This window comes from Neopsephotus bourkii, unplaced genomic scaffold (assembly GCF_033783945.1).
Source record: "Neopsephotus bourkii isolate Nb327-2 ecotype Australia unplaced genomic scaffold, CSIRO-AGI_Nbou_v1 NB_1036, whole genome shotgun sequence".
Taxonomy (NCBI): domain Eukaryota; kingdom Metazoa; phylum Chordata; class Aves; order Psittaciformes; family Psittacidae; genus Neopsephotus; species Neopsephotus bourkii.
In genome coordinates, this window is record NW_026901525.1 from 2,445,811 (window position 1) to 2,473,409 (window position 27,599).

The 27,599-nt window shown below is 48.6% G+C and overlaps 2 protein-coding genes across 3 annotated transcripts in view; one reads left to right on the forward strand and one right to left on the reverse strand.

Moving 5' to 3' along the window:
• Positions 1-8,110: 8,110 nt before the first annotated feature.
• Positions 8,111-13,561, reverse strand: UTP11 (UTP11 small subunit processome component). Its single transcript, XM_061360739.1, has 8 exons — positions 13,425-13,561; positions 13,279-13,340; positions 12,389-12,491; positions 12,033-12,146; positions 11,291-11,384; positions 10,557-10,687; positions 8,862-8,972; positions 8,111-8,394 (listed from the first exon to the last, which is right to left on the reverse strand). The coding sequence occupies exons 1-8, from the start codon at positions 13,485-13,487 to the stop codon at positions 8,311-8,313; spliced, it is 762 nt and encodes a 253-aa protein (XP_061216723.1). The 5' UTR covers positions 13,488-13,561; the 3' UTR covers positions 8,111-8,310.
• Positions 13,562-14,256: 695 nt separating this feature from the next.
• Positions 14,257-27,599, forward strand: part of FHL3 (four and a half LIM domains 3) — a 28,144-nt gene continuing 14,801 nt past the window's right edge. For both annotated transcript variants that reach the window (XM_061360743.1, XM_061360744.1), the window contains exon 1: positions 14,257-14,346. The gene's annotated coding sequence lies outside the window, so the exon portion shown is untranslated. The remainder of the gene's footprint in view (positions 14,347-27,599) is intronic.

Sequence of the window (27,599 nt, forward strand, 5' to 3'; positions counted from 1 at the left end):
ACATTATTGTCTGCATCCCGGGACATTGGTTTGTTAGGGCAACACGGGCTGAAAGTATGTGCCCCTCTGCGCAGCTGTGTGCATCACGGCTCTTGGCATCGCTGGCCCACCTAAGGGGCTACTTCAGGCCACCCTCACCAGCCTGGCTTCACCCCGCAGCCAGCCCTGCAGGAGGGATTCATGCCCTAAGGAGCAGTTGGGCTGATGGGCGCTGTTGCAGTTGGAGGTTGTGCCTTGCCCAAAGGCTGTTCATGCTACATGCACTGTGCACCCTGCAGCCTCCATCAGCGCTTCTGCCCATCCTCTGCTCACCTCCATCTGTAGTTTATGGGTTCAACCAGGTTTGAGGCGAGGAAGGGGTTTACATCCAAGTAAAATCCAAGGACTGAGAGGCTTTTGGGGTCATGGCCTTGCTCTTGGGGACACGCAAGCATCTTTCCCCTCAGCACTTCCCTGCTGTCACTGAAGCCTTGGGCAGGGGTGAACCTCCTGCTTGGGGCTGCTGCGGCTCAGCCTCCTCCAGCCTGAGACAGCAGAACCCAGCTGGAGGTGCTGGAGCCAGGCTGGGCTCTGTGAGTGAAGCGCAGGGCATGGCAGCACGGGGGCCATCAGAACACAGGATGTGACAGTCCCTCCTGGACTCGCAGTCTGGAGGCAGCAGCGTTATGGACAGCATCTGCGAGTGCATCTATGACACTTCTGGGTTGTGAGCTGCTTGCTGCCTCCCCGGTTTAGAGGGGTTTTGACAAAAAGCATCCACATGATTTTGATGCAGTTAAGCCCATGGCCAGGCTTTGTAAGATGCTTGGCAATCTATGGGACAGTTTTTAGAAGCATTTTGGTTTGCATCTTTATTGCCTTCCAGCTTAACAGGATGAGCAGCTTTGGGCTCAGGACTGGGAGGGAGGGTTTAAGGGCTGTCTCTTTTGGAGCAGGGAACGTGGGACTGAGCGGGGCCACTCCGGGTCTGTGCCTGCCCCAGGATGATGCCATGAGCTGCAGACAGGCAAGTGAATGCGGTCCAGAGCAATCTGCATTCCCCCCAGCTCTGTTTGTCCTCCCAGCCTGCCAAGGCAGCTTCCACGCAGCAGCCTCCTCCACCTGCACTATGAGCAGCGTGTGCTTTAAAAGGCTAAAAGAAAGGTGGAATATATTATCTATTCAAAAAGTCAGTGCAAATATTAAAGAGGCTGCGAGGGGAAATGTCTCTGATGATGGCTTTTCAGGACTGTGGGAGAAAAACCCATCCAAAGGCTCTGTTGAGGGGCACGGCCAACAGGGAAGCGAAGCTTTGAACTTGTTCAAAGCCCCAGGTCTTTGTGGGCCTGCAATGGGAGGCAGCAGAAAGGTCACTTCAGCACCTCCTCAATTTAAATAAAAGAAAGTGAATCCCAGAGAAAGCCTTTTGAAAATGAAGGCATCAAATGTGCAGACAGATGTGGGATGTCTGGGTGACAGGGAGAGCTCGGCCTTAGGGAGTGTCTGCAGCGCAGGCAGAGGACAGGTACCCCGGGTGCTTCCAAGTGGTGCATCAATGAGAGCAGGGATGGAGAGGAGCCTCCATCCCCCTGTCCACAGGGCATGGAGCAGTCTGGACCCTAGAAAACCCTCGTGCCCTGCCCCATCAGTGCATCCTGGCTGTGGACTTCATCCCTGCTGTCATGGGACAGGATCGCACCCAGGCTCAAAGAGGTGACTTTGGAGAGGCTGGGAACTGGGGGAGACTGGTTTGGGTTGAAGGGAACTCAAAGCACATCCAGCTCCAACCCTTGCCATGGGCAGGGACCCCTTCCACTGGAGCAGCTTGCTCCAAGCCCCTGTGTCCAACCTGGCCTTGAGCACTGCCAGGGATGGGGCAGCCACAGCTTCTCTGGGCACCCTGTGCCAGCGCCTCAGCACCCTCACAGGAAGAGCTTCTGCCTAAGAGCTCAGCTCAGCCTCCCCTCGGGCAGGTTCAAGCCATTCCCCATCCTGTTTGGGGGACCCGAGCTCTATCAGGGAAGGGCCGCAGATCATTAAACATCCTTTGATTGATAAAAGGGAAGCAAAACAGTCGGCGGAGTTATGTAATGCAGCCCTGTTGAAACCGTGCAAGGAAGTTGCCTTGTGCCAATAAATCAGGAGCAGCAGATGTGAATCACACCTTGCTTCATATGCCCTGCGGTGTTTTCCCGTATTGTTCCCGTTTCAAAGATTGATGGCGCTCGGAGCTGAGCATTATCTGCGCTTCCATTTCACACTCCTTAGCACAAGGGATGCTTTTTTTTCCCCAGCATAATTAGCATGGATCAAATTTTCCCAGCGGCTCTGCAGGCGCTGCTCTGCCCAGTCTGTCCCAGTGGGGCTACTGGGCACACCTGACCCCCACAGCACCCTGACCATGCTCCGAGAGGAAACCCAGGGCTGGGAGCACCAACCGGGGTGCTCGGACCCATGCTCCAGGACAGCCATCCCCATGGGAAGGGCAATGGGGCAGGGCAGTTAAGGACATGGCTCCTGGGAAGGATGCGGCAGCCCCACTGGTGCTGGCTGCAGGGAACCAGGGTCCTGCTCCCACACAGGCAGAGGGGCTGTGAACAGCTCTGGGACCCACACTGGGACAGCCCTGTGGGTCCTGGGGGTTGAGAGCACTTGGGTCTGCATAGGGTTTATAGTCTTTAAACACAGGGAGAGAGGGGTCACTGCTGTCAGCTCCTCTGTCAAGCAGAGCTGCAGCCCAGAAACGAGGTTTTCCTGCCCTTTGCTGCCAGGAAGCCCCCAGTTCTGACACAGCATTCCTGCAGAGCACAACTGCAAAGGGCTGGGGGTCTCTCTGGCTGTAAACAGGGGGAGGAAAGGCTCTCACTGCAGTGGGTGGACCAGGGCAGGTGCTGGTACTTACCCAGCCTCCAGCAGCCCAATCAGCCAAGGCAGCAGAAGCCTTAAAACCCCTCCTGTGGGTGCTGGAGTGCAGATTGATAGGTCTTCAGTTCAGGCTGCTCTTTGGGTTTGGGTACCAGTGGCCAGCAGAAGATATGGGCATGGAGTATTTGGTGCCTGGAGGGGTAATGGAGGCAGGTTCCTTGTCCCAGGAGCCCAGCCTGGCTGTGCAATGGGAGGGATGGAGGAGGAGGTGGTGGCCAGGGAAGGTAAGGAAAACCTGCTGGCATCTTCCCACCTGCCTTATCTGGGACTGCCAGTGTGTGGTTAGGGCTTGTGCACACCACATGTGCTGCGTCCTGCGGGATGTGGGGCAGGAGCTGGGGGGTGCTGCGGCTGCATGGATGCAGAGGTGCAGCAGGGCTGAGGGGTGCTTGTGAGGGGCTGGAGAAGGCCAGGGAGCAGGGTGCTGGATGCGATCAGGCCGTGATCGTTCCTCTCATGAAGATAAACTGGCCATTGTTGCCAAAAATAAATGTTAGTGTTCCAAATCCACACTTCAATAGCACCAGCTCATTAGAGATGCATATCATTTGGCTCCGGTCCCACACCTTCCAGCTTGTTATAAATATGCAGTTGCTGCTGGCTCTACCCCAATCATCTCTGCAATCAGAGCTTTTAATTAGGTTAATTAAATTGTATCAAACCTCGCAGGGACGCAGTTCACTGATGCTGATGAGGCAGCCAAAACAGACCTTAACTCTAGCTCTAATGAAGGCCCTGCTGCAGCTAATGACAATGCATAATAAATTAGAGCTTCCCTAGAAAGGTGCATCAGGGCTTGTGCTTCAGTAAATCATGATCTATATGCACTAAGTTACTAGTTCAGTCTTTAGGTTTGCCAAGCCTGGGAATACGACCTCAGTGAATAATGGGCTCCTACCTGCTCGAAGCAACGCTGCTCACCTTGGTGTTCTCAAGGCACTAAAGGCTTTGGGTATGTAACTGTAGAGATGGCAAAGCAAGTACCAGCTGCTTTCACCCTGTGCAGAACTGGCTCTGCTCTGATGTCTGCCTTCCCCCACAGAGGCAGCAGCAGGTATTTATCTGAATCCCTCTGTGATGGAATTTGGGCAGGAACGTTCTGTTTAGAGGGAAACGGGGGCTGCGTCCCAGTGCGTGGCAGTGGGGATGGGGGTGATGCTGTGTGCCCAGGCTGCTCCTGCCTGTTTGCAGCCCTCATCCTGCTCCCAGCCAGGTGAGGAAAGGTGCGGGTGGCCAAGGAGCCTGTGGAAAGGGATGTGCAGAGAGGCTCAGGGCAGCCATTAGTCATTCCCTATTTACATCCTGCTCTTTCAACTCCCTGCTGTGAAGCTGGCTGGAGCAGAGGAGCTCCACCACCCTTTCCCCTTTAGTGCCCTGGGGCGAAGCACCTCAGCTGAACCTGGCTGTGAGCACAGCAGGGTCTTGGTGACAGCCTGAGACGGCTGTGATCCCACTGCTGGACCACTGCCCCATGCTGGGGTCACCATCCTGATGGCGAGCAGGAGCTGGGATCATGGTGAGTGGACTCATGGCGTGGTGCAGCACACATGGGCACGGTGATGGGATGGGGGGATCAAAGCTTCTCTGCTCTGCTGAAGGAGAGCTCTGGGGTTTCCAAGTGTTCCCAACAGGGATGGGGCAAGAGATGCTGCTGTGGCAGTGTCCAGTCTGGTTCAGGCTTGGAAAACAGGGCCTATAGGAAATCACCCCTGAAGGCCAAGGAGGTGATGGCTCTACTGCTAGAAATATATTGGTGCAGTTGCCTAGAGATAATCCTGCAGGTGTTTTAATGTAGCCTGCTATTAAGTTTTATAGACAGTCATTATCAATTGAGTTCTTCAGCCTGAACAAGGAATTCCATGAAATTATTATACAGCACGGTATTATTGTGAGTCACCTGAAACCTGAGCTGTGAATCTGTGGGGTATTTTGATATCTGTATCTTGCAAGCTGCAGGGAATCTCCTTGCTAAAGAACCTGTTGGTTCAGCCTCCGATGCTATAATTACCACAAGCAGAAAATAGCTGTGGGCTGTTTCTCTCTGTCCTTCGCTCACCAGGGCCCAGCTGGAGGATGCAGATCCCACCGATGTCTCCCTTTACATCTTGCACTGCGGCCGAGTGGGCTGGGTGTTTTGTTCAGTTATAAGGTATTGACCCTTCCCAGGCCCTTGCAGAAGCATTTCAGTGCTTCAGGGTGAGGGAGATAAGCTAAGGGCTTTGGGAGTCAAACCAGGAGCAAGGCTGAGGGGAGGTGTTTGGCTCTTTGTGGTGTACTTGGTCCTGTTCGTAAGATGCTCTCAGTTCCCTTCTGCATCTTAGAGGCTCTTTTTATGTGTCCCACTGTGAACTAAATCTTTCTTGAACCTTGATGAGCTGCATATGATGCTCCAGGTGAAGTCTCATGGCAGCCCTGTAAGATGCCCCATCCCTGGCAGTGCTCAAGGCCAGGTTGGACACAGGGGCTTGGAGCAAGCTGCTCCAGTGGAAGGGGTCCCTGCCCATGGCAGGGGTTGGAGCTGGATGAGCTTTCAGGTCCCTTCAACCCAAACCAGTCTGGGATTCTATGATACTTCCAGTATTACCTCCTGATAAATTGGCTTTTTCCCCCTGGCAGCCTGAAGTCATTCTGTGATTGCACCCAGAGTTTTTCCCTTTTTTCTCATTATTTTAAATGTGGAATCAGCATTAACAGGAACTTGTGTAAGTGCACACAGCTGCTACATGGATAAGCCCCCAGCTTTCCTATGAAAGGTTAATTGTGAAGCTGAGAATCCGAACCTCACCATAAACCCTTCCTTGTCCTTGCTTATGGTCTCAGATCAACTGCTTTGGAGTGTGGTGTTTAACCTGCAGTGGCATTTCCAGCATCAACAGCCCAGGTGTTTATCTGGACGCTGAGCCACAGTAACTGCAACACAGTGATGGCTGCTGGCCCGATAAGAGCTTGGCTGGGTTTAACTCTTTGAGGTCGTGCACTGTTTTGTTGGGAGCTGCAGGTTCAGTTCATGGATCAGCATCCACCAAACCCTTGAAGGCTGGAGGCAGGAGCAGGGGACTGTGCACAAGAGCTGGCTCCTCTTTGCAGCCTGGTGTGGCCACAAGGTGATAAACAGCTCCCCAGCCCACTGGATGGGTAACCTTGGCTTCTGAGGCCATGAAGCTGCTCAGTGCAACACCACAGAGGTAACTGTGCTCTGGCTTCCTTTTATCAAGACATTCCTGGTTTTCCCAAGGAAAAGTGACTCGGAGGAGGCACCACTTCTGCTTCTCGTACCCTGTTCAGTGAACGTGAGGCTGTTGTGTAGCTGAGCTTGCAGTGGGGATGAGAATTACCACCAGGACAATAAGAGGTATGGCGCTCGAGCTATAATTTTCCATAGTGAAAGCACTGGACCGCTCAAAGCCCCACAGCTACCTACTGCATCCCATAATGTCTTGCTTCTTTACTGGGAAGGGATGGCTCTTTTCCAGGGCTTAGGTCATTTGTGCCCATTGCAACAGTTGTTCTACCGATGGGTCAGAGGAGCAGCAGGTGTTCTGAATGCCAGGCTGGGTAGCTGGTTTTGGTGGGGTTACCTTTTGGCTATTAGCTGTAGCAATTCCTTGAGGGTCTTCCAATGGGATCACTGGTTTTCCTTCCTGTCCTTTCCCACCCCATGCAGGTAAGATGAATCAGGGATAAGGAGCAAACGTTTACCCATTTAAATCTCAGTCAAAGAGATTTCATTTCAAAGACACACAGTGTCGTGGGGACCTTCATGTACGTTTTAAAACCATGGTCCCCAAACCATACATGAACTTGGGGTTTTCTTGCATGAACTTGAGGGGGTTTCTTCCGTGAACCCGGTGTTGCTGAGGCTCTGGCTTCTCCCTCCTCTCATTCTTTGTATTTCTCCCCTCATTGCCGAGTGGAGCTTTCAAAATCAAGGAATTTCGCTTCCCAAATCTTCGGGTTCTATTAAAAACGAGACCCCCGAGACGCGCAACCGGCCCCGGTGCCCCCGCATTGGCCCCGCAGCGGCGCGCTGCTGCCCTCTGCCGGCCGGGCCCTGCCACTGCTTCCCGCAGCACAGAGGGGGCGTCTCGTTGGGAGAAGCAACTTCCACAGGGAAAAGCGTTGGAAGTTTCGGTCGTGCGTTTGTTTTCCCGTGAGGAAGGAGGAGGGGAGGCTTTCTCCATGCGCTGTGTTCAGTTTCCCTCCTGGCCTTTGGGTTTGAAGGACGCCAGGAATGGTGACATGGCGAACCTCACCCTCAGCACTCCCTACTCGCTGTTGGGAGCAAAGTATAGTGCTTCCCTTAATCCTCCACAGGAGAAAACCCCCCCACCATTGCCAGCTTGGGAATGTCTGCAATGGCAGGAACAACCTGCAGCTGAGCACATAAAAAGCTGTTTCATCCAGGAGAGCTCCCAAAGTGGGAAGAGCATCTTTTTTTTTACCATCTTGCATGGGCATGTGCTTATTATTGGCAGAGGTTGTACAAGTGATAGAGATAAGAAAAGGAATGTTTACGCCCAGGCTCTCCCAACTTGTCTGAACTGCTCCAGGACGCTCAAGGATGCATCTTCATTGTTCTGGGTTGAAACCCCCTTCCAGCTACCAGCATTCCCACAAGCTCAGAGCAACAAGGACAGCCGCCTTCGGTATTGTCTCTCCATTTCAGTATCACCTCTGTTAGAACACCGGGGGCAATGCTGGTAGTTTAGCATGGCACAGCACTGCCCCATCATGAACAGAATGAGCACAAACAGCTCCTCAGCAATGAAAATTACTCAAGAGAGTTTTTGGAAGGAGTGTTTGTTTGTCAGCAGAAACAGTTCCCTGGTTCTAGCACCCTTCCAGAATAAGCTTTGGCTAATGTGGTGCCTGAATTTAGAAATTCACCCTTTGCAATGCCCTACAGCTCATATGTTTTGAAGTGAAATACTTTGTGTAGATAAAGCACAAACTTAGAGGGATTCTGGAGTGGGGGGTGTGATTAGAACAGTAATAATTCACCTTTAACCTGCTTGAAAAGATAGCTACAGAGCTAACCTGAAATCTCTTCTGGTTTTGGATGTATCGTGGACCATGGAGCTGAGCGCAACAAGCCCAGTGCAGCCCTTCTCCCAGGCTCTTAACTTTGACCTTGACTTCTCAAGGATTGTTTATGGTGTGTATTACTGGGCCATTCAGGCACCTCCTGTGGCTTCCCACTGTAAACACCAAGAGAACAAACTCAGATTTATTAATCAATTCATTAGATACAATATATTTATGGCTACCGCAGGCCCACAGTGATTTGTTTTAACAAAGTGTTAGGCTGCAGTGAAAAACAATGGGATGTGGTGCCTCACTTCTCCTTCCTAACGTGAATCCTCTTCCTTCCTAAGCAATGGTGGTAGCATTTATTCAATGGAATGGCTAACGTTTCCTCTGGAATTTGAACTTGTAAATAGCTGGCCCATTTGTTGTCTCTTTCTTCACCTTCACTTTATGAGTTTTGTCCTGGAGAAAAGAACAAGAAAACCATACTTGTTGCCATGTAAGAAAAAATAACCCACCCAGCCTGAGAGAAATAAGAAAATCCCTGTGTGGGACTGATGAGGCATTAGTGAAAAATGTGTGAATTAGTGAAAATCAGTGAAAAATGACAAGGCATTAGTGAAAAATTCCAACTGTTTAGCTGGGAATTATATTTCTGCCTGTTCTTTCCACCTTTAGGTTGTCAGGCACCATCTGGTTTGTTCACAGACTGCTGATGTGGTAAGACTTGGACTAGCAGATATAATTTCCTAGCCATGGCACAATTGGAATGCTCCATCTCCTCGCTTTTTCCATACTAGAAGAGGATTACTTTTAGCAGTTATCTGGAAGTGTCAATATAAAATCAGAGTGGAGAAGCACACACATACAAAAGCAGACCTAAGAACCTTAACAAAACAGATTCAAAGAATCAGGACAAAATCCCTCACCAAAAGATCTTTACGCGTCTGGATCTTCTGTGCAACAACGAACATGGCCTTTTCCCTTTCAATGCGCTGCTTCAGGAGGTCGTACTGATTCTTCCTTTGCTGGGCTAATTTCTGGAGGAACAAAACCAGAAGCTGTTTTAAGACAGAAAGGAACAGGACTCTGTGGTCTGTAACTGACCTCTTCTGAGGTACTCAGACCTTACAAGCATTTAGTACATTTTAAAAGCATCATCATATAAAGAAAGCTGCTTCAATTCGGTGGCTGGAGTCCACAGAACCATTTTTAACACCTTCATTTTGAGGTTTTCTAATTAGGACTTCATTCTTTGTTCTTGTTTTAATCTCCTAAATCATAAAGCCCCAAATCTCTTCAAACCTAGTTTAGACGCTGTGTAACCTTGTTCTGTACCTGGCTGGGATTTCATTTCTCTCAATCCTTTTAATTTCAATGTTAAATGCAGGAGAACACTGAACTCCCCAGCAAAAGCCCAGTTTATCCAGAAGAGAGGAAATAAAAGGAAAGACCAGAGACCAATTCCTGAAATGCCTCAAAATTGCAGAGAGGCTTCTCAAAATGCAACTTGTTTGGTCACGTTTACCTCCTGCGAGTGGATGGCTTTCCCAGCACAGAAATGGTATTAGTGCAGGTGTGATTGAAGTAATTAAATTAAGGAGAACAAATCCCAACACGCTTACAATATGACTCAGACCTTTAGAGGAGAAAACTTGTCAGCCTGAGACTTGTCCAACTGCTTTCCTGACAAGCCAAACTGAGAAAGCTGGCAGGAGGAGAGGGACCACAGGGTGTTTGTTATCTGACATCTGATTAGGGAAAAAACAGGTTACCAATTTGCCAATTGGCAATTTGGAATGTTGTTTTTAACCTTAAACAGACCAAATCAAGCTTATAGCACTGCCCAGTGTTCTAAAGCAATTAAGTGGTATTTACAGTGTTAAAGCTGAGTGTAGCTACTTCTAGACAGAAATGTTGTGATAACAAAGCATCAGAATCCAAGTGGATTGCATGAGCAATGCAACCTGAAGAGTCATGAAACACTTTATATTAAGAAACCTGGAAAGTGAGATTATAGCTTAAAGGTTTTTAAGGAGAAAAGGACAGAGTCAAATCCTGAATCTGAAGTCACTTCAGGCTCAGAACCTAAGGGAAAAATACTTTAAGATTAGAAACCTAACAATGGCTGCATCTATGTTGGAATAAGCTTCTTCACATCTATTCAGGGATGAAAGGGTTTGGGGGCATGTGTGAGAGCAGATTTAACAGGGGATGCTGCAAAAAAATCACACCTAAAACTGCAGCAATCTAATGAAAAGGTAGTGCCATAGGTGTATGTCATGTAACAGAGGAGTAATACATCAGTTTGCCAAGGAAACTGCCTAATCATATCTATACCATTCTGTTCTAGCCTATCTGTCACAGTTCTTGATTTATAATCCACAGTGGACTGGACTACCAGTGAACAAGTTCTCCATGTCAGTCCAGGAGAAGATTTGACTGTAGGCTCCAGGTACTTGATGATGAAGTGACATCCACCACAGCCTCCTGTTACCAATGTAAGTTTAAACCCAACACAAAAACTTTGTTCCCCTCCACAACAGTCCAATGAATCCTCTTTAGAGCTTATCATATAGAAGATTAAACCAAGAAGAAAATGACAATAGAAATAGTGGCAGCACCTTTAAGTGGAAAGGATCAGTAGCTCCTTTCAGTGTCTCTTTCTGCAGGGTCGCAATGGTTGGTCGGTTGTACACTCTATCTACGAGCTCCGGAAGAGTATCCAGATGAGTTGCAATATCAAACTCCTGAACTATAAATAACAAGAAGTTAGGAATAAACTCCCATGGACCAGCAAACCTTTCAAACATGTAGCCTAAGAGCTGTCAGTGATGGAAGTCCCAGCTCCTGCAGAACTGAGGTCTTCTCTAGTAATCAAAAGAGAACTCTAAAGCACCAAATTATTATTCCTGGGAAAAATAGTACCTTTGCTTACTGTAATGGCATAAAGAAAGCACCATTGTAATTTAAACAGCTACAGTAAAACATAACAGAACAAGTTTTCTGCTACAACCCATTTAAATCACAGAATCCTACAATGGTTTGGGTTGGAAGGGACCTTAAAGCTCATCCAATACTAATCCCCTGCTACAGGCAGGGACACCTTCCACTAGGGTGGAGCTTCTGCCTAAGAGCTCAGCTCAGTCTCCCCTCGGGCAGGTTCAAGCCATTCCCCTTGGCCTGTCCCTACAGGCCCTTCTCCCAAGCCCCTCTCCAGGTTTCCTGCAGCCCCTTTAGGCACTGGAGCTGCTCTAAGGTCTCCCCTTCAGGAGCCTTCTCTTCTCCAGGCTGAACCAGCGCAGCTCTCTCAGCCTGGCTCCAGAGCAGAGCTGCTCCAGCCCTTGGAGCATCTTACCTTCTTTTTTGGTATCAAAGAAGAACACGTGCTTGTTGGGACTCTTCCCCTCCGCATCCAGCAGATGGAGCTCCGACTTCAGCCTCTCGATTTTCTGCAGGCAGGAAGTTAACGTGTTTTGCCAAACATCCGTGACAAGGTAAATAAATAATGTCTCCCTGTTTGTTTCTCGAGCATCAGAACTCTTCCTTTCTTTTTAGTCTTTGGAAATACACCTGGTCTATATTTACACCATGTCTTCATAACCTTTTGGGTAGAGGTTAACAGTAATTTCTGGTACTACCCCGCTAGATAGGTACAAATCAATTTTCACAACAGGAAGTTATCTCTATGGTGAATGAAGTAGGAATGATCACCATGAAATCACTAGCAAAAGCATGAAGGCAAATCCAAAGCTTTCTCTTTATTACCTGCAGTGATGGTGTGTGGATCACCATCAGAGCACAAAGCATGTCCAGAAGTGGGTTGTTTATCTGTTTATTGACTACCTACTGTATTCAGTTCCCTTCTGTAACAATAATTCTCAATTCTTTATAAATATTAGAAGAAAGAGTAAATGTCTAATGTCTGAAATGTACATGAAAATTTGCCATGTTTACCTTTAGGTTTTATACACACTGACATTTCCACCTACCATTTCCACTATGACACAAATCAGATTTCACTCAACATACATACAATAGCCAACAACACAATCAAAAGAACAATCCTGAGCAAACCCTAAAAGGAAGTGAAGTGTTACCTTGGCTTCTGCCACTCTCTTCATTTCCACATATTTAATATCCTGCGTCCTCATCAGTTTGACCTGTTCAGGAGTCACTTCATCCTTTGGCAGCTTTTTAATATGAACTCCATCCTAAAACCAGATAATATGGCACAGACAGATAGATACCATTCAGCTACGGATCCTAACAATAAACCCAAAAGATCCTTTTTGCCCTTTGGCCCTCATCTTCTTCAAAGCTTTCCACAGGCACCAAAGCAGGTTTGCTAATCTGTTTACTAGTTCATAATGAAAACCAACACGAGGTAGAGAAAACATGATGTTACTCACAGCAACTGAGTGTAGCCCTGCTTGAAGGCAGTTCAGTTTCTCACCTTCAGCTCTGCACGTATCATTTTAAAGTAGAACTCATCGGGATTCTTGTCCAGAGCTTTCTTTTGAAGCGCTCTGAGGGCATTCTGCTTCTTGTGGTAGTCACTAGGAGAGAAAGCCAACAAAACCAACCCAACCCATAATGTTGTTCAGCAGTTTCGCCATGTTCACAGTCCCTCATGAGGGGCTGAGTCCTTCAAATTGATGCTCAGATCTTTGAGACACCAACAAAAGACTTGAGCTTTATGATTTATTCCTTAACTAAGCTGGAAACAAACACTGTCCAACAACAGGACATGGAAACACATTCACCCATCCTGCGAAGCTCACTGAGCTGCTCAGGCCTCCTGGATCTACAGAATCAGGCATTAATGATGGAATCATAGAACAGTTCGGGTTGGAAAGGACCTTAAGATCACCCAGTTCCAACCCCCCTGCCATGGGCAGGGACACCTCACACTAAACCACCTCACCCAAGGCTTTGTCCAACCTGGCCTTGAACACTGCCAGGGATGGCGCATTCACAACCTCCTTGGACAACCCATTCCAGTGCCTCACCACCCTAACAGGAATGAATTTCCTCCTTAGATCCAATCTAAACGTCCCCTGTTTAAATCAATGACGGAATATAACGCTTGCAAGTTTTGATTAACCCCAAGAACGACTTTGCAGCCCTCGCCCTCCACGTTCCCATTCCCCCGGCTCAGCCATGGGGATACTGGAGCGGATGCGGCCCCTGCCTGCAGGACGATCCGTGCTAGACGGTATCGGGAACACCGGCTCTTGTGCGATCACCAGCGCTGGCTCCCCTCCGCCGTCCCGGAGCCTTCCACCGGGAGCCAACGCTCCGGTGGTGCCCGGACTCCCCCCCGCCATCAGCGGCCCGACTTACCGAGCGCGGAGCCTGTAGTCCTTCTTCTTCTCCAGCAGCCCCAGCTTCCTCCGGGAGGCGGGCTAGGAGGGGAAGCACAGAACGGCATTAGCGGCCGTCACCACCGGTAACTCCCGCCGCGGCCCGGCCCGGCCCGGGGCACTGACCTGTGACCGCTCGCGGTGTGGGCGCTGCTTCGATTTAGACGCTTTCCTGAAGGCGGCCGACATGGCGGCGGGCTCCGATCGCCGGGCTCAGGCCTCGAACTCCTCACCCCGGTACCGGTATCCCGGTGCTTCCCGGTGCCGCCGCCGCGCCGTGACCGGAAGGGGCGGGGCTTCGGCGTCAGAGGTCGCGCGCGAGGCTCGCCGGGAGATGGCGCCGTCTCCATGGCGACAGCGACGCCAGGCGGCCCGGAGCGCTCCCCGTGCCCGGTTAGGCCCCGCCGGACCCGGCCTTCCCTGGGTGGGGGGAGGTTGTCCCTGCCGGTGCTCGGCCATGAGGGTCCGGCTGAGCGCGGGGACCCGCGGCCCTACTCAGGGGAAGGGTCGCCCGGGGGGACCCGAGCTCCCGCTCGCCCTCAGCGGCCCTGGTGGGGCTGGTCTGCGCGGGCCGGGCTCCGCACCTCAGCCCCGGTGACCGGTGTGGGGAGGCCGACCGGTTCCCTCCCGTGCTCCGCGTAGGGCTTGTACAAGCCCGCAGGGCCGGCGGTGGCGGGGAGAGCTCGGTGGGGCCGGGGATCTAAACCGCGGCGCCCCTGCGGGACAGCAGCTCCCTCTCGGCGGTAGAACACCCCGCCGATGCCTGCTCCCCCGGAGCCCTCGCTGCCGCTCCTCCGTCCCGCGGAGCCCCGGCGCCAGCTGCAGCGCAGCCCCCTCCCGGCTCTCGGAGCGCGGGCTTGTGCGGGGCGGGCACCGGACGGCCCGGCCCTGCCCCAGCCCAGCCCAGCCCAGCCCAGCCCACCGCCCCTCGGCCCCGCCCCGGGCTGGGCGCCTGCTCCGCGGGGCTGGAGAGCACATCGGAGCGGAGCCGGAGTGAGCTGAGCCGCGCTTGCCCATCGCCGGGAGAGCGAGTGTGAACGCCGAGCAGGTAGGTTGAGATGGGCCGGGCAGCACCGTGCTGGGGCAGCGGCCGTGGTGGGAGCTGCCGCCCGCTTCCCCCCCACCAGCCCCGGGCGGGCCGGGGCTTGTCCCGGAGCGGGGGGAGTGGATCTGTGTGTGTGGAGGTGACGGTGCCTCCGCCGCGGGTGTCCCGGGCGCGGCCGGGGAGCCCCGGGGGACCCCGGGAGGGTTGGCTGGTCGGTAGCCGGGATGCAGCTCGCCCAGGGAGCCGCGATGGGGTTTGGGTGGGAAGCACAGCTCGTTCCGCTTTCTGAAAGGGGAAAAACCCCACTCTTTGGGCCGTGTCCCTTCCCCAGGCTGCGCGGTTGCAAAGCTTAAGCTGTGTTTTATTAAGTAAGCTCTGAAACTTTACCCAACCAATAAACTCGGAAGTAAACTTAAACCAAATGCTCCAACGTAGCGCAAGGAAATGTTTAACACATCCTAAATGGTTGCTATGTTCCCAGGGAATCCCAGGGTGGGTACAGGGAAGGACTGCTCCAAGCCTTGCTTTTTGTATGTGTGTGTGTGTTAAACAAAGACTCTGCAGGCATGGTTTGGATCTCGCTATTAAAAACCAGCTCAGCATCACTTCAAAACGGGTTGGGGTTTTCACTAAGCACAGTGTTGTTTCAGATGATTGCATTTTCTTTCAGGTGATGTTTTCTGTTTTGGTTGCCAGTTTAGTTGATGTTTTGTACTTGTGGTTACATTAATCACTTTGACTCTTCCATGAGAATTCACTTTAGATTTGCCCTGGGTGAAGTGTGTTAGCAGGAATTACTCCCCGCTGACTCACAGCTCAAATGGATGGTGGATGTTGGTGGTTGGTTACTTACCTTCACAGTGCTGTTTGATACTGAGGTCTCCATTCTTTCAGAGCTGAATGTAATGCCTTCGCTGTTTCATAAAGAAAGCTTCCCAAAGTGGAAAACCTCTCCCAGGAGCAAAGGGAAGGCGGCCCCAGAGCAGGCCCATCTGATGGACGCAGGATCCTGCTGGCAGCTCACCCCATTAGAGAGCAGTTCAGGGAGATTTAGTTTTTAGACTCCTGTACCAAGCACTAGAAATCTGTGGCTCTTCTGGCCCCTCTGGGCATGGGATTGTCAGATATTCCCTTTGCTGTTCAGTTTTGTGAAGTGTTTTCTTGGATATGTCCTTAGGAGGCTCCTGTATTTAAATATCTGCCTCTGGCATGAGTAATCTTTTTTCTGATGTTCACAACAGTGTTGAAGCTGCCTCATTTCCCTAATTTGCTTTGTCAAAATGTGGTTTGACTTCCTGATAGGCAGGACAGCAGGAAAGGGGAAGTCTGACATTTCTCCTGTCTTAGTTTTGTGCCATTTCCCTTCCTTTTCCTAGGATGGAGACCATTTGGTTCTCTTGCTCGTGTTCTTGGCTACTTCCTTAGAGACACAGAGTTGTGAGCATTGGTTTAATTCTTTCCCAGCTAGGTCTGTAATTTCGTATGCTTTTAAGACTAGTGGCATAGCACAGGAGACAAAAATACAGGCAGTGTAGCTCATTGTGGGCACTAATTACAGTGGGTGCTCTGCTGCAAAAAGTATGTTTTGGAATAAGGACTCCTTAAACCTGCACACAGGGAGTGGTGCGGACACACCAAAGGCAGGGTGGTGCTTGGAAATATCCAGAATTCCCTAGCAGGAAGCCCTGTGAACACTTCCATGGCCTCAGCTGCTGGAGCACCGCTGTCTCTCCATGCAGGATGTTTTTGAGATGCCTCTTGGGGAAAGAGCTCTGCATCTCCCCTGCCTGCAGAACAGCACTGAGGAGCTGAGCAGGGACTGGTGTGCTGGAGATAGGCTGGTTCCTTGTTCTCTGGGAGGACGGTAGGTTCCTGCCATTCCCTCTGCAGGGTTTGCAAGCATCTGCAGCCCTTCTGCTGTCAGCTCTGCTTCCTGTTTACGCTGCAGTTGGGTTTAGAGCAGACTGAAACAGCCATGCTGCCTGTCAGTGGGGTGGCCCAACTACCCAGGATCATCATGGGGAAGAAAAGCAGGAGGAGGCTCTTCCCTGGCCTGTGTCATTGTGGTTGCCCTGACACAGAGTACCAGCCTTGTGTGGCTGTGGGCAGTGTTCACTGGTCAACAGATATGGGAGGGGTATGAGCTCAGTGATGTTCTTTGGGTTTTGGACCTGACAGCTTTAGGATAGAGGTGAACCCTTAACTGATGGAGCCAGGGAAACTCTGGGGGCAGGTTACTGAAATTCCCAGTGCACCAACTGTAGAAACACTTGGTTCTGTTCAGAGCCAGGACTTGCTCAACTGCAAGATGCTTTGTGCTGTGTTCCTAATTGCGGCTGAGCTGGTGCTGTTACGTGGCCTGCTGGTGGTTTTGAATTGCCAGCAGGAAAAAGGGATAAATGGATTCCTTCTCCTGCTCAGGTGATTCCCACCCCATCTCTCTGGAAAAGGACTTTGATGGTAATCCCAGCACTGATACAGGAGATTTTCATAGTGCCTGTTAGGGTCCTCATCCATGTCTGTGGGATTTCCACTGTTCTTGGCTTGCATGAGTTCATGCTTGAAGAGCCCTGGTTGCAGCAACAGCCTTGGAGAGACACATGAGCATAAACCTTGTGCCTCTGCTTCACCTTCAGTGCAAGACATTTTCCACAGGCGTAAAAGGTGTTTAGGGAAACCTGGGGACTGACTGGTCTGAATAAGAGCTGAGCTCCTCCACCGAACAAACAGCTCCAGAACTTCTTGTAATTGCTCATGTAAGGAAACCACTTTGCTGGTGTTCAGCAATCAGTATCCACGGTTGGTATCTTCAGTTCTTGGATTGCCTGTGCCCACCATGGAGCACCCACCTTGGTCTGGGGAGAAGGTGGTGCGATGCCATTTGCAGTTTTACTCAGCATTCAACTCCAGAGCTCAAGCTGTTACACCTCGTTCCTTGGGGGCCTTTGACTATTTCTGCTGAAAGAGATGCAGTTTCAATGGCCAAAATGGAAAAAGTCAGAGAGAACTTGTCAGTGTTCTGCCTGGTGAGGTCATGAAAACAGATGTAAATGTTTTACTCTGGTTAAAAAAAAGGCAGGTAGAACAATAAACCCCAGCTGCATCTAGGAAAGGGAAGAGACCAATTGTTAGGGGACAGAGAAACGTTACCAGTACTATGTAATGTTCAGATTGCTGCCAAGAATCTAGGGTAACTGTTAAAGGCTAGGACATTGGAGTACTAGGGCTGAGATTTTGCAAGCAAAGGGGTTCAGCTGCACGTGCTGTAGTGGTTTCAGTGGAACTTGGGCCAACCCTGACAGCTCTGGCTGCTCTCTGGGAAGCAGCTGCCGTGAAGCCGCTGCAGAGCTCCCCGTTGTGTCATTCCGTGGAGGGGAGGTGGTGTTTCCCACGAAGGCTCATCTGTACTTGCTAGGCTTTGTCCATTAAGTGGTGGCTCTTCAGCTGCAGTTGGGAAGAAAACTGCCCCATTGTGCAGAGATGTAGTTGCTGAGAAAAGTTCTTGGGCTTTGTTTCTTCTCTTCCTTCCTCTTTGCGCTGGTTTTTGCCAGGTGTAAAATACAATTGTCAGCAGTTTACAAGGAGGGGGAGTGTCAGTTTTCCTGTTGAAGAAAATATCAAGGGGCTGATTGTGAAAGGAAAGGGGAAATTGAAGAATGCCACATGGCTTCCACCTTCCTGTATTTCATCCTAGCAGAATTGCCTCTGCTCAGTGACTCACTTCGTGTCTGTGGATATTTGCTAAATGGAGAAGGGGTTTAGCAAATGATTCTGCCCTTGCTCAACAGGAGCCCACTGAGAGGATAATATTACTCTGGGAGCAATTGGAAGGATGCGTCTATTAGGGCTAAGTTAATAGTTAATCAAGAGCTGTTTAGAAATGTTTTAACATAAAATCCAAACAGCAATGTAATAAAAATCCTACAATTTATGGTCTTGTTCTTACTGCAGCCTTGCTTTGGCTTCATTTGGCCTGTGGTCATCAACATTAACTCACATCATTTTTTATTTGCCTGTGATTACGGTAGATTGTCCTCTGCAAGTTCCAGTGATTTTATGCAAAGTATTTTGAACTCCTCAGCTAAGAAAATACTGATTCTTAAATCAGCACCGGGGATGAATATTAACTCGACCCTTCTGATTGGTGTGCGTGCTGGATGGAAGCTTGTTGGTGTTTATGCCCAACCTGCCCAGTGCCAGTTCTGTTCAGGAGCATAAATTATCTTCCAGCACCAAATATAAGGCTGATGCCAAGGACATAATCTTAACTGCTTCCTAACTTAGTTGTGAACTAATCCTGAGCTGTAAGCCAGAGGAATGTGCTGTATCTAACCTGGAGCCATTAGCAGCCTCCAATGTCATAAATCCAGGGAGCAGAGAAGCCAGTGCAGGTGACTGGACAGCTGGAGCTGTTTTCTCTACACACGAGGGGGAAAGGGACCTCTGAATAGCTCAAGGAAGTGCTCAGTGTGGTTGGAACGGCCGCAGATCTGCCTCCCTAGTGCTTCCTTCAGCACATGTTACACTTGACCCTGCCAGCACTAAACGCCAATAGGAGTCAAGTCATTGTCCCCAGTGGCAGATTAGACTGCGTGGCCATTGTTGGGAGTCCAAGATTTCCCTCTCTTACTCTGTTTAAGTGACTGCTTGGATGTGTGGCCAAAGTAAACATGAGCTAATAAAAAATGTGGAGATAACAGATAGAGACTAGCCATTGTGGACGAAGCAGGCATGCTGTGGCACAGAGATGTGTGCGTTTTGCTTGCAGCTTTTCTGCTTTGGTTTTGAAGCTCAGTTACCTGGAAAGGCAGTGATACAGATCAAGTATAACTTCCTTTCTATTGTGCGAGGGCAGCTATATTTATGTGTAGCTTTTGAATTGGAAAAGGGATCTGTTAGGCTGCTGAGGATCTAGCGCCTGCCTTGCAAGGTGTATTGTGAAGACCACATACTAGAACCACCTCATGTGAGAGCTGCGACAGTCCGTGCAGCTTTGGAATACCTTCCTGTGTTTCCTCACAGTCTATTTCCTTATTGGCAATCAATGCGTTTTCAGTTGACTTTTTGCTTTTCCATTTACTCAGCACACAGCTGCGAAGCCCATTGCTGTAAGATAACATTGAGACCAGCAGTCTGTGTGGGATTGTAAGGAGGCGAGATATCTCAGTGGCTATCAGGAGTGCCTAAACTTATGGTAAAGGAAAGAATGAGACTGGGAGAGGATCAAAAGTCTTTCTGTGTGAAGCCTCTGTAGGGCACCAGGGGTTGGATTGCCCCTGTATGCCTGTGATGCAGTGGTGTTGAATGCTTTATGTTATAAAAGGTGCTAAGAGAAGTAAATAGCTGGAGAGCTATTTGGGTAATGGCTGGTTTAAGTGCTTGTATGTTGCTAGCATACATAACCACTGTGTGTCTGATAATGGCTGACCTGCTAATGTTCTTCTGTAGTGGCTTTCTTAGCTCTCCTCTTCCCTTTGGCTCTGCTGGGATAGTGTGGTCTTGCACTCCATCTTCCAGCCTCCTCTTGAGTGGAACAGCAAGCGGTGATCAAAAGGTTATAGAGAAACTGAGGGCTGAGAGTGTGATATGACATTAAAGGATTAAAGGCTGCTGGGCAATAATTACCATAAACGATGCAGACAAGTCCAGATCTAGGAGCAGTTTTCCCTCTTTCATCCCAAGCCAGTCATGGCTCATGCTGACAGCACACCTGGAAATGAGGTAACCGAATACTCTGCCCACACTGTTCGGATTTGCTGGGGCTTGGGCACAGACGTAGCATGTGTTTTCTTTGCTCCTGGGCAACCTTTGTTCTCCTGTAGCCAGGAAGTCCTACAGTTGAAGTGAGACAAGACAGGGTGCTTCCGTTCCTTTCCCAGGAAGGACGCTCCGAAGCCACCTGAGGTGTGACTTTCCCAAGAAATACCCTTTCCAGGTGTGGAGATCTTGCTGCTATTGAAGTATGAGGCAGAACCACTTCCAGCGCTGCCTGAACATGTTATTTAGGTCAATTGCAAGGAAGATGGCAACATGAATCAGAAAAGGAGTTGGAAGAGGAGGAAAGTCATTAGACAGCGCCTTGACATCCCCTGCCAATGCCGGCTCGTTCTGTGCCAGCAGAGAAGCGCAGTGAGGGATCACATTCATTGTCTTCTGTGATCTGTACACTCCTGCAACTATAAGTAGTCGGGGTGGAAATAAAAGAGAAGGCTGCATACAAAAGCCTGACCTATACCACTCTGCATCAGTGTTTTTGTGGTGTCTTAGCAGATCTCTTGGAAATGGAGAGATAGAACAAAGTCTCATTATCCCTCTGGAAAACAAGATACACCAGAGTAATTGCTCTAATTGTCTGTTTTGGGTGAATGAGGCCCCAAAAGTTGCTTCTGTGGAGGCACAGTCATCACATTTTGCAGTGGAGCACTGACCAAAGTGGCTGGGGTGAGTGTCTACCAGCTCATCAGCATGATGTGCCTGCTGCACCATGGTAGCACCATGGAGCTTTGGTGGTGCATGGGAGTGAAGCAAAGCAAACAGACTGGGTGCACTGGGCTGGGTCCTGGGCTGAAGGGATGTCAGTGGTAGGAAACCTATATACGTCTCATTAGGCAGGGCTTTGCCAAGCACTCCCCTTCCCAGAGGAAGCAGCCTGAATTTACCCATTGCTCTGTAGAGACCTGTAGGCTAAAACAAATTATTCTTACACAGGAGAAAACATTGGGACCAACCTTAACTGATGAAGCAGCTTGCCAGCTTTTAGCCTGAAGGTCCCTCGTCCCGCAGGGCTTTCCAGTGTAATGACTTGGGTCGGTTTCCCAGAAAGATTCTCTTGGATATGAGCTGTTGGCAATACTGTGGCTCATTACAGGCCTCTTATTTTTCCAAGAGCCAGCTCTCGTTAGCTTCGTTCTCACAGTATTGTTTTCTTTCTAGAAGAAGCCTTTGCTGGCTCTCCTAAACCATCACATGGGAATTGCTTACTAGCTTAGGTTTATTTTTTCTTGTTTTGACCCAAAGCTGCACTTCGCTCCCCTTTGTAACACTGCCAACATCATTTCCAGTCTCTTTTAAGCATATGTTTTGCAATAATATCTAAACTCTTGGCTCCAAAGAGCTGCCTTACAGAGAGATTAGTATCTTTTAACGAAGGAACTGAGAAGCAAAGAGTGAGAACAAAAGCAGTATCTCCAGAGCCTGTAAATCCACCCTGACCTTTCCCAAAGGCCTCAGCCTAGACTTGAGTGCTTAGCTAGCAGATAGCAGCACTCAGGGTGGACTTGAGTTTGCATAGTCCTCTGCCCAGTCACTGTTTGCTGGAAATGTGCTCTGCACGTTGTTGCCATCTGGGCTTGACTGTACTATTCTTATAATCTCCAGGGAGCCTTCTCTAGCAGAGCTCCTCTCTGATGGAAGTCCTCTTTGGCTGACCTTGCAGTGAGGCAAGTATTAGAGATTTGGCAGCAGCATTCTTTGTAGGAAGAAAAACGGCTTGGGAAATGGGTTGTCCTGGCTGGGAAAGAAGGTATGCCACTTGGCAGCTGTGTTCCCCAGGTATCCCGCTGGGTACGTGGTATTAAACTAGAGAGTGAGCGGGTCAATACTAATGTTTTTGAAACTTCAAGAGAAAAAAGCTACAGGAACATGAATGCCTTCAGAAAAGCAAGTGAAAAAGTGCCTTTGCTTCAGGTGGGAGAATTGGATGTAGAGGTGGGAATTGAGTTGTACAAGGCCATGCAGGAAACTGTCAGCAGTGGTGTGAGTACACCCCATATCTTCTGATATTCATAGAGTCATCACAGAATGGTTTGGGTTGGAAGGGACCTCAAAGCTCATCCAGCTCCAATGTCCTGCCATAGGCAGGGACACCTTCCACTAGAGCAGCTTGCTCCAAGCCCCTGTGTCCAGCCTGGCCTTGAACACTGCCAGGGATGGGGCAGCCACAGCTTCTCTGGGCACCCTGTCAAAACCTGTTAAAAAGCTCCTCCTTGGTTTGCATCAGTGCATGTCTGGGAGGCTGTGCCTGACCTGCAGAAATAAGGATTGATGGTTAAAGAACTGGCATCTTTGGAAGTGGGAATTCTCTCAATTTGGGTTGCAGGTGAGCTGAGTTCCAGGTGCATCTTGTGTTTTTGAGTTTGTTGCTTGTTAGTGCATATGAATATGTATGAGTGCACAGATTTCAGCATCTCCTTCAGACTAAATAACACCAGGGTTAAATGCATTTGCTTTGGCTGAGTCTTCATCTATGAAGTTTTGTGTCAGATCAGTAAAACTGATGCTCTGGTGAATGTTAAACAGGACTATCTATGCCTAAATCTCCTCACTGATTCTTCCTTTGTACTGCAGTAGTATCATAGATCTGGTTGCAAATCTCAATGAAATTCGTGCAAAAATGGCTTTGGAGTAGTTTCTGCTTGACAATCCTTGTTGTTGTCCTTGTAAATACAAAACTTGATGCACCAGACTAAATACCATCAGAATGGGTTTTCTAGACGTGTTTTCTTGTCCTTCTGAATAGACATTTGACTATAAATTTGACTTAAATTTGTAGTCAGATGTGTTCTGTCACACAGGCAGAACGAGGGCTCCACATGGTGTGAATAACTGCTCCTGGCAGCACTCTTTACCAAAGTAGTAACTAAGTTGGATCTCGTATGTTGTGACCTGCCCGAGGCATCCATTTGCACCAGCTGCTGCAGTGTCCTGGGGAATTTCCTGCATGGCTTTTTAAAGATTTATATATGCAGGGACAGACAAAAATGGATCAGAAATCCCACATGCACCATGAAGATCCTTTCCTGATGTTACGTGCTGTGTAGCCACGTTTCCCTCCGAGCTCTTTCCAGCTGGCCTCATCTCTCCATGCCGTTCCAAGGTTTTTACCTTTATTTGCATGAGTGAGCCTAGGGTTGGGGTGTTCTGGTTTGCTCATCCTTTGGCAGGGCAGGCAGGTGAGATGTGCTGAACCTGGAGCTGAGAGTCTGAGCTGCTTACAGAAGATGAGGGCTGGATGTGGGGTTCCAATAGGACGCAGGATCTTCATCTGAATCTAAATGAGCAGTCTGTGCTTCAGAGGAACTGAGCTGACTTTGCCTGAAATCAAAGGAATGGTGCTCAGCATCCCTGGAATTAAGAAGCCAAGATGCAGGCTGCCACATACAAAACCAAGGCAAGGACAAACCCCAGACCACTCCAACCTCTGTTCTGAGGCTGTAACTGCTCTGGCTGAGCTCCACAGCCTTTCAGGTATTCCCATTTGCACTGTGTGCTCACAGACCTCTGTTCACTTCTAAATTACACTGCTCTGTTCTCCTGACTCTCCTATGATGGATTGCTGACCACAGAACCTGTGGAGCCCATTTGTTTTCTGGTCCCTCCTGCCTGTCCCAGTCCATCCTTAGTGCAGTCTCACTTCCCTCAGTCTTTTGCACTCTCCTGAACTGGTTTCAGCTACCTTGAGGCTACTTTTGATGCAAACTCCCAGCAGATTTCCTGTGATGATCCCAGAGGCTCCTCTCCAGGTCTGTCCTGGGTCACCTTTGTCCCTTTGTTTCCCAGGCAGGAAGGACTCCTGCCTTGTGCAGCCCTGGGCTCCTCTGGCCAGCCCTCGTTCAGCCAGGCTCTTGAGAAATCCTAGTGGAGAGTTAGAACCTGGCAGATGGAGACTGTTACCTCATTCCACAAAAATGCTTTGTTATTGAGAAAATGGAAACTGTCTGAGGTTTGGGAGCTGAATAGAGTCATTGGTGTCTGTTTTAACCGCAGCTTGGTGGTGACTGCTGAAAGTTCCCCTCGCCAAGCATTCCCTTTTCCTACACCCATAATCTTCAAGTCATTGGAGAGCTGCAGTGATTTAACTCATTAGCTGAGCAAATGCTGAATGCTGTTGCATACTCTGCAGAAACTCTGCTAAAACCTCAGCATCTTCCAGCAGAAAATGGCTAGCCATAAATAACCCTTTGCAAACTGTTGGCCAGAAAAGTGATCCCTGTGGATACTAAGCCAAATCTAGCCCTTGTTTTCTGTTACAATCTCAGCTCTGACTCTTGTCTGTTTGATTTGTCAAAAGCTGTGTTAAGATTATGCAGGAACTTCTTGGAGAGAAAAGGCATACACAGAGCCTTGTTGTGTTTTATCATGCTTGAACACAGGGATGTGAATGCCAGGTATGAAGAGAGATTTCATCAGTGATTTTATAAAGCAGTTTTCAGCACTGGGCATTTGGGTGTAGAGGGGAAAGAAGAAACTATTTGCAAGCTGCTTTTCATATTGCTGTGAATAATGACTTGAGTCAGTCCAGAGGAGCATTAACCGAAATCCAAGACTTGTTTTAGTTAAGATATTTGTATGCATTTGTGAAACTGTGGCATCTGATCCCTCCCGCTGAGAACATTGCATAAGCATTATTCACCAAGCCCCCTAATAGAGCTGAAAGCAGCAGGGTTAGCTTTTTGGAAATAAAATGAACACTTTAGTAATGTATTTTTAAACTAATTAATCTTGGCGGCCCCAGTGAATGTCTTCCAGCTGCTGCAGCTGGTTTTTACATGGCTAAACGCTTTGGTGCATAGAAAACCCTAGAATACTGGAAGCAGGAGATATTAAATATTGAATTATTACCCTGGAATGTAAATATGGCCTTGATATTTTGAATTTGTTTACCCAGATTTCGAGTGTTCACTTAGAAATTCATCGATGAATACAGTTCCAATGGCGTTATCTGAGGAGAAAAGGGACTACTCAGCATCTTCTCTGAATTGCTTTAAATATTGGAGTGGGGTTCAGCACCAGGAGTTTGCTTATCTGGATTAATAATCCCAGTTGTTTCGGGCAGAACCTGGGATCAAGATTTCATCTATAATGAGCTGTTTCCTTTCTAGGTCCCTGCTTTCTGTGGGTTTACAGTGTAACCATCAAAATCCTTTCCAGGCTGAGCTCTGCCTCCTGAGGGCTTTGGGAGGTTTTATTTAATAGAGAATGCAAAAAACCCATTGTAAAACCAAGGAGCAGTCGATTTTCAGGCTGTATCTTAGCAGTTTAGAGCCCATTCTGGACATGTGGTGTTCCTCTAAGTGTAAAACAACCTTATTGAATGACCCAAGCCCACAGGATTTCCCTCATATGAGTGTATTGGAGGTTAGGTAATTTCTGTTGCAGGTCAGATCTGTGTGGCTGCTGACCATGCCATTTTCCACTTAAACAGCATTTATCTTAACTCAGGACTGTTGGTGGAAAAGGTCTTTCTTTAAGGCTCTTCAAATGAAATTGAATAAATAATATTAAATATCTGAAAGGCCTAATTTCAGCATGGTTGAAGACCAGAATTCCTCCCTGAGATCCACATCTGATGGCAGTATTCCCAGGTATTGCTTAGGATGAGAAGATGGTGAAGAAAGAACAGCAACAAAAAACATGTGGCTCACAAAATGTTTCCAAGTGGAAGGACTGCTTTTGTCAGCATCATGATCCCACGTACCAGCCTAAACTGCTGACTCTTGCAGGCTTTTGACCTCACCTTGGAATTCTGCTCCTCTCATTTGAGGAAAACATGGCTTTTTCTATTCCTCAGGATTAATCACTTTGAACTGATGTGTAACTCCTGGTGCTGCACTACTCCCGTGCCGTCTTCCAACCCAGAGCACTTGCTTTGAAAGCTTGAAGTTTAAATAGGAGGAGCAACTAGCAAAGGCATGGTGTTACTTGGTTGAAAGATGTGCAGTCTGGATTAACTGTACTTGATAACTGAGCAGTACTGTGTCTGTCCATCATAGAATGGTTCGGGTTGGAAGGGACCTTAAACCTCATGTCCTTATCATCCTTCCCTTGCTTCCTTTTTTTCCCCTGCCTGTGATAGAGCTCAGTTTGTGGGATCTATATGGACACAGGTCTATAACATGCATTAGTGGGTGTCACAGTTTCCAGGCTGGCAGGAATATGTGCTGCATCTCAGAAGAAGAAAGATGGACAGGGACTTGGATCTTGGTTCCATTTTTAGTTCTCCCAAGCTTGCTTTGTGCCAGAACCCACGGAGGTGCAAATCCCATGAGGGAGATAAAATAACTGCCTGCCCTGCAGGTATTACAAGGGTAAATAATGTTTTTTGCTGGTGACAGCCATTAGGGAACTGAGGAAACAACAATCCCATGAGAGTTACGGGATGTTGGATCTGTGGAAACTGAGTGCCCTTTCATTTATGGTCTTGCACTGCATCATTTTATTTGTGTTGCTTGCAGCAGGGAGTCAAGGAGCTAAACTGCTTTCCAAGTAAAGAAACTAATCCATAGTTTGTGTCCTTAAATGTGGATTAGTTATTCTCATCTGCCTCTTTTCTCAGCACAGGAAATTTCCAAAGAGAAAAGTCAGCCTTTACATTTTAGGGCATTTCAGTGGCTACCTTTAACTCAGGGAACACTTCATACCAAGAAAATTGCTGCCATGCCTAACTTGGAGTATTCTGGAATATGTAGAGTAATAGCACTACTTACTAAGGAGTCATTAATAGCAAGAAGTACGTAATGTTGCATGTAACTCAGCCAAGAAAAGTTTGATTTCTAGTATTTCTCACCACTGTGCAAACATCTTGTACCTCACAGCAAGATTAAATCTGACCCATTGTGCTTGGGTAGAAGTCTTGGATGTGTTGCTTTTGGAAAGCCTGAAGAGCTGTGTGTGGAAAATCACAAATGCACTTCAGGTTGGTGAAGGTGTTAGACCATATGCACAAGCTGTGTATGTGTGTGTGTATATATGTGTCTATGTGCAGAGTCTTTGTGGCTCAACTAAGGAATGATGAAATAAGTGCATTCAGATCCTTGAGAGCTTTGAGTTTAGAAGATGTAGAGCAGAACTTTGAATAAGATTGGAAGAGGGGAATCCAGAGATTTTTGAATAGCTGGGTCCCAAGTAGATCAAGCTGTTTGACTCACACTGACCCTTTCCAGTGGAAATCAAGGGGTTCTGCTGCTCACCTCATTCACACCTGACTTGGTAAGTCAGCCTTAAATCGATGTTCGTTGGCTTTTTACTTTATGTTACAAGTTTTGCTTGTTCTCTGTTTTTCTTTCCTTTTCTGTCATCATCACATTGAGAAATAGAAAGGATTTGGAAGTGAGCTCTACCTACACAAAATCAGAATCACAATTCTTCCATGTCTTCTGCAAATTTAGAGTAACTTGGATATAAGTGTCCAGTTTCCAGTCACAAGTAGTGACATTTAAACCTCTGTAGGAAATGCAATCCCTGGACTGATGTCACCC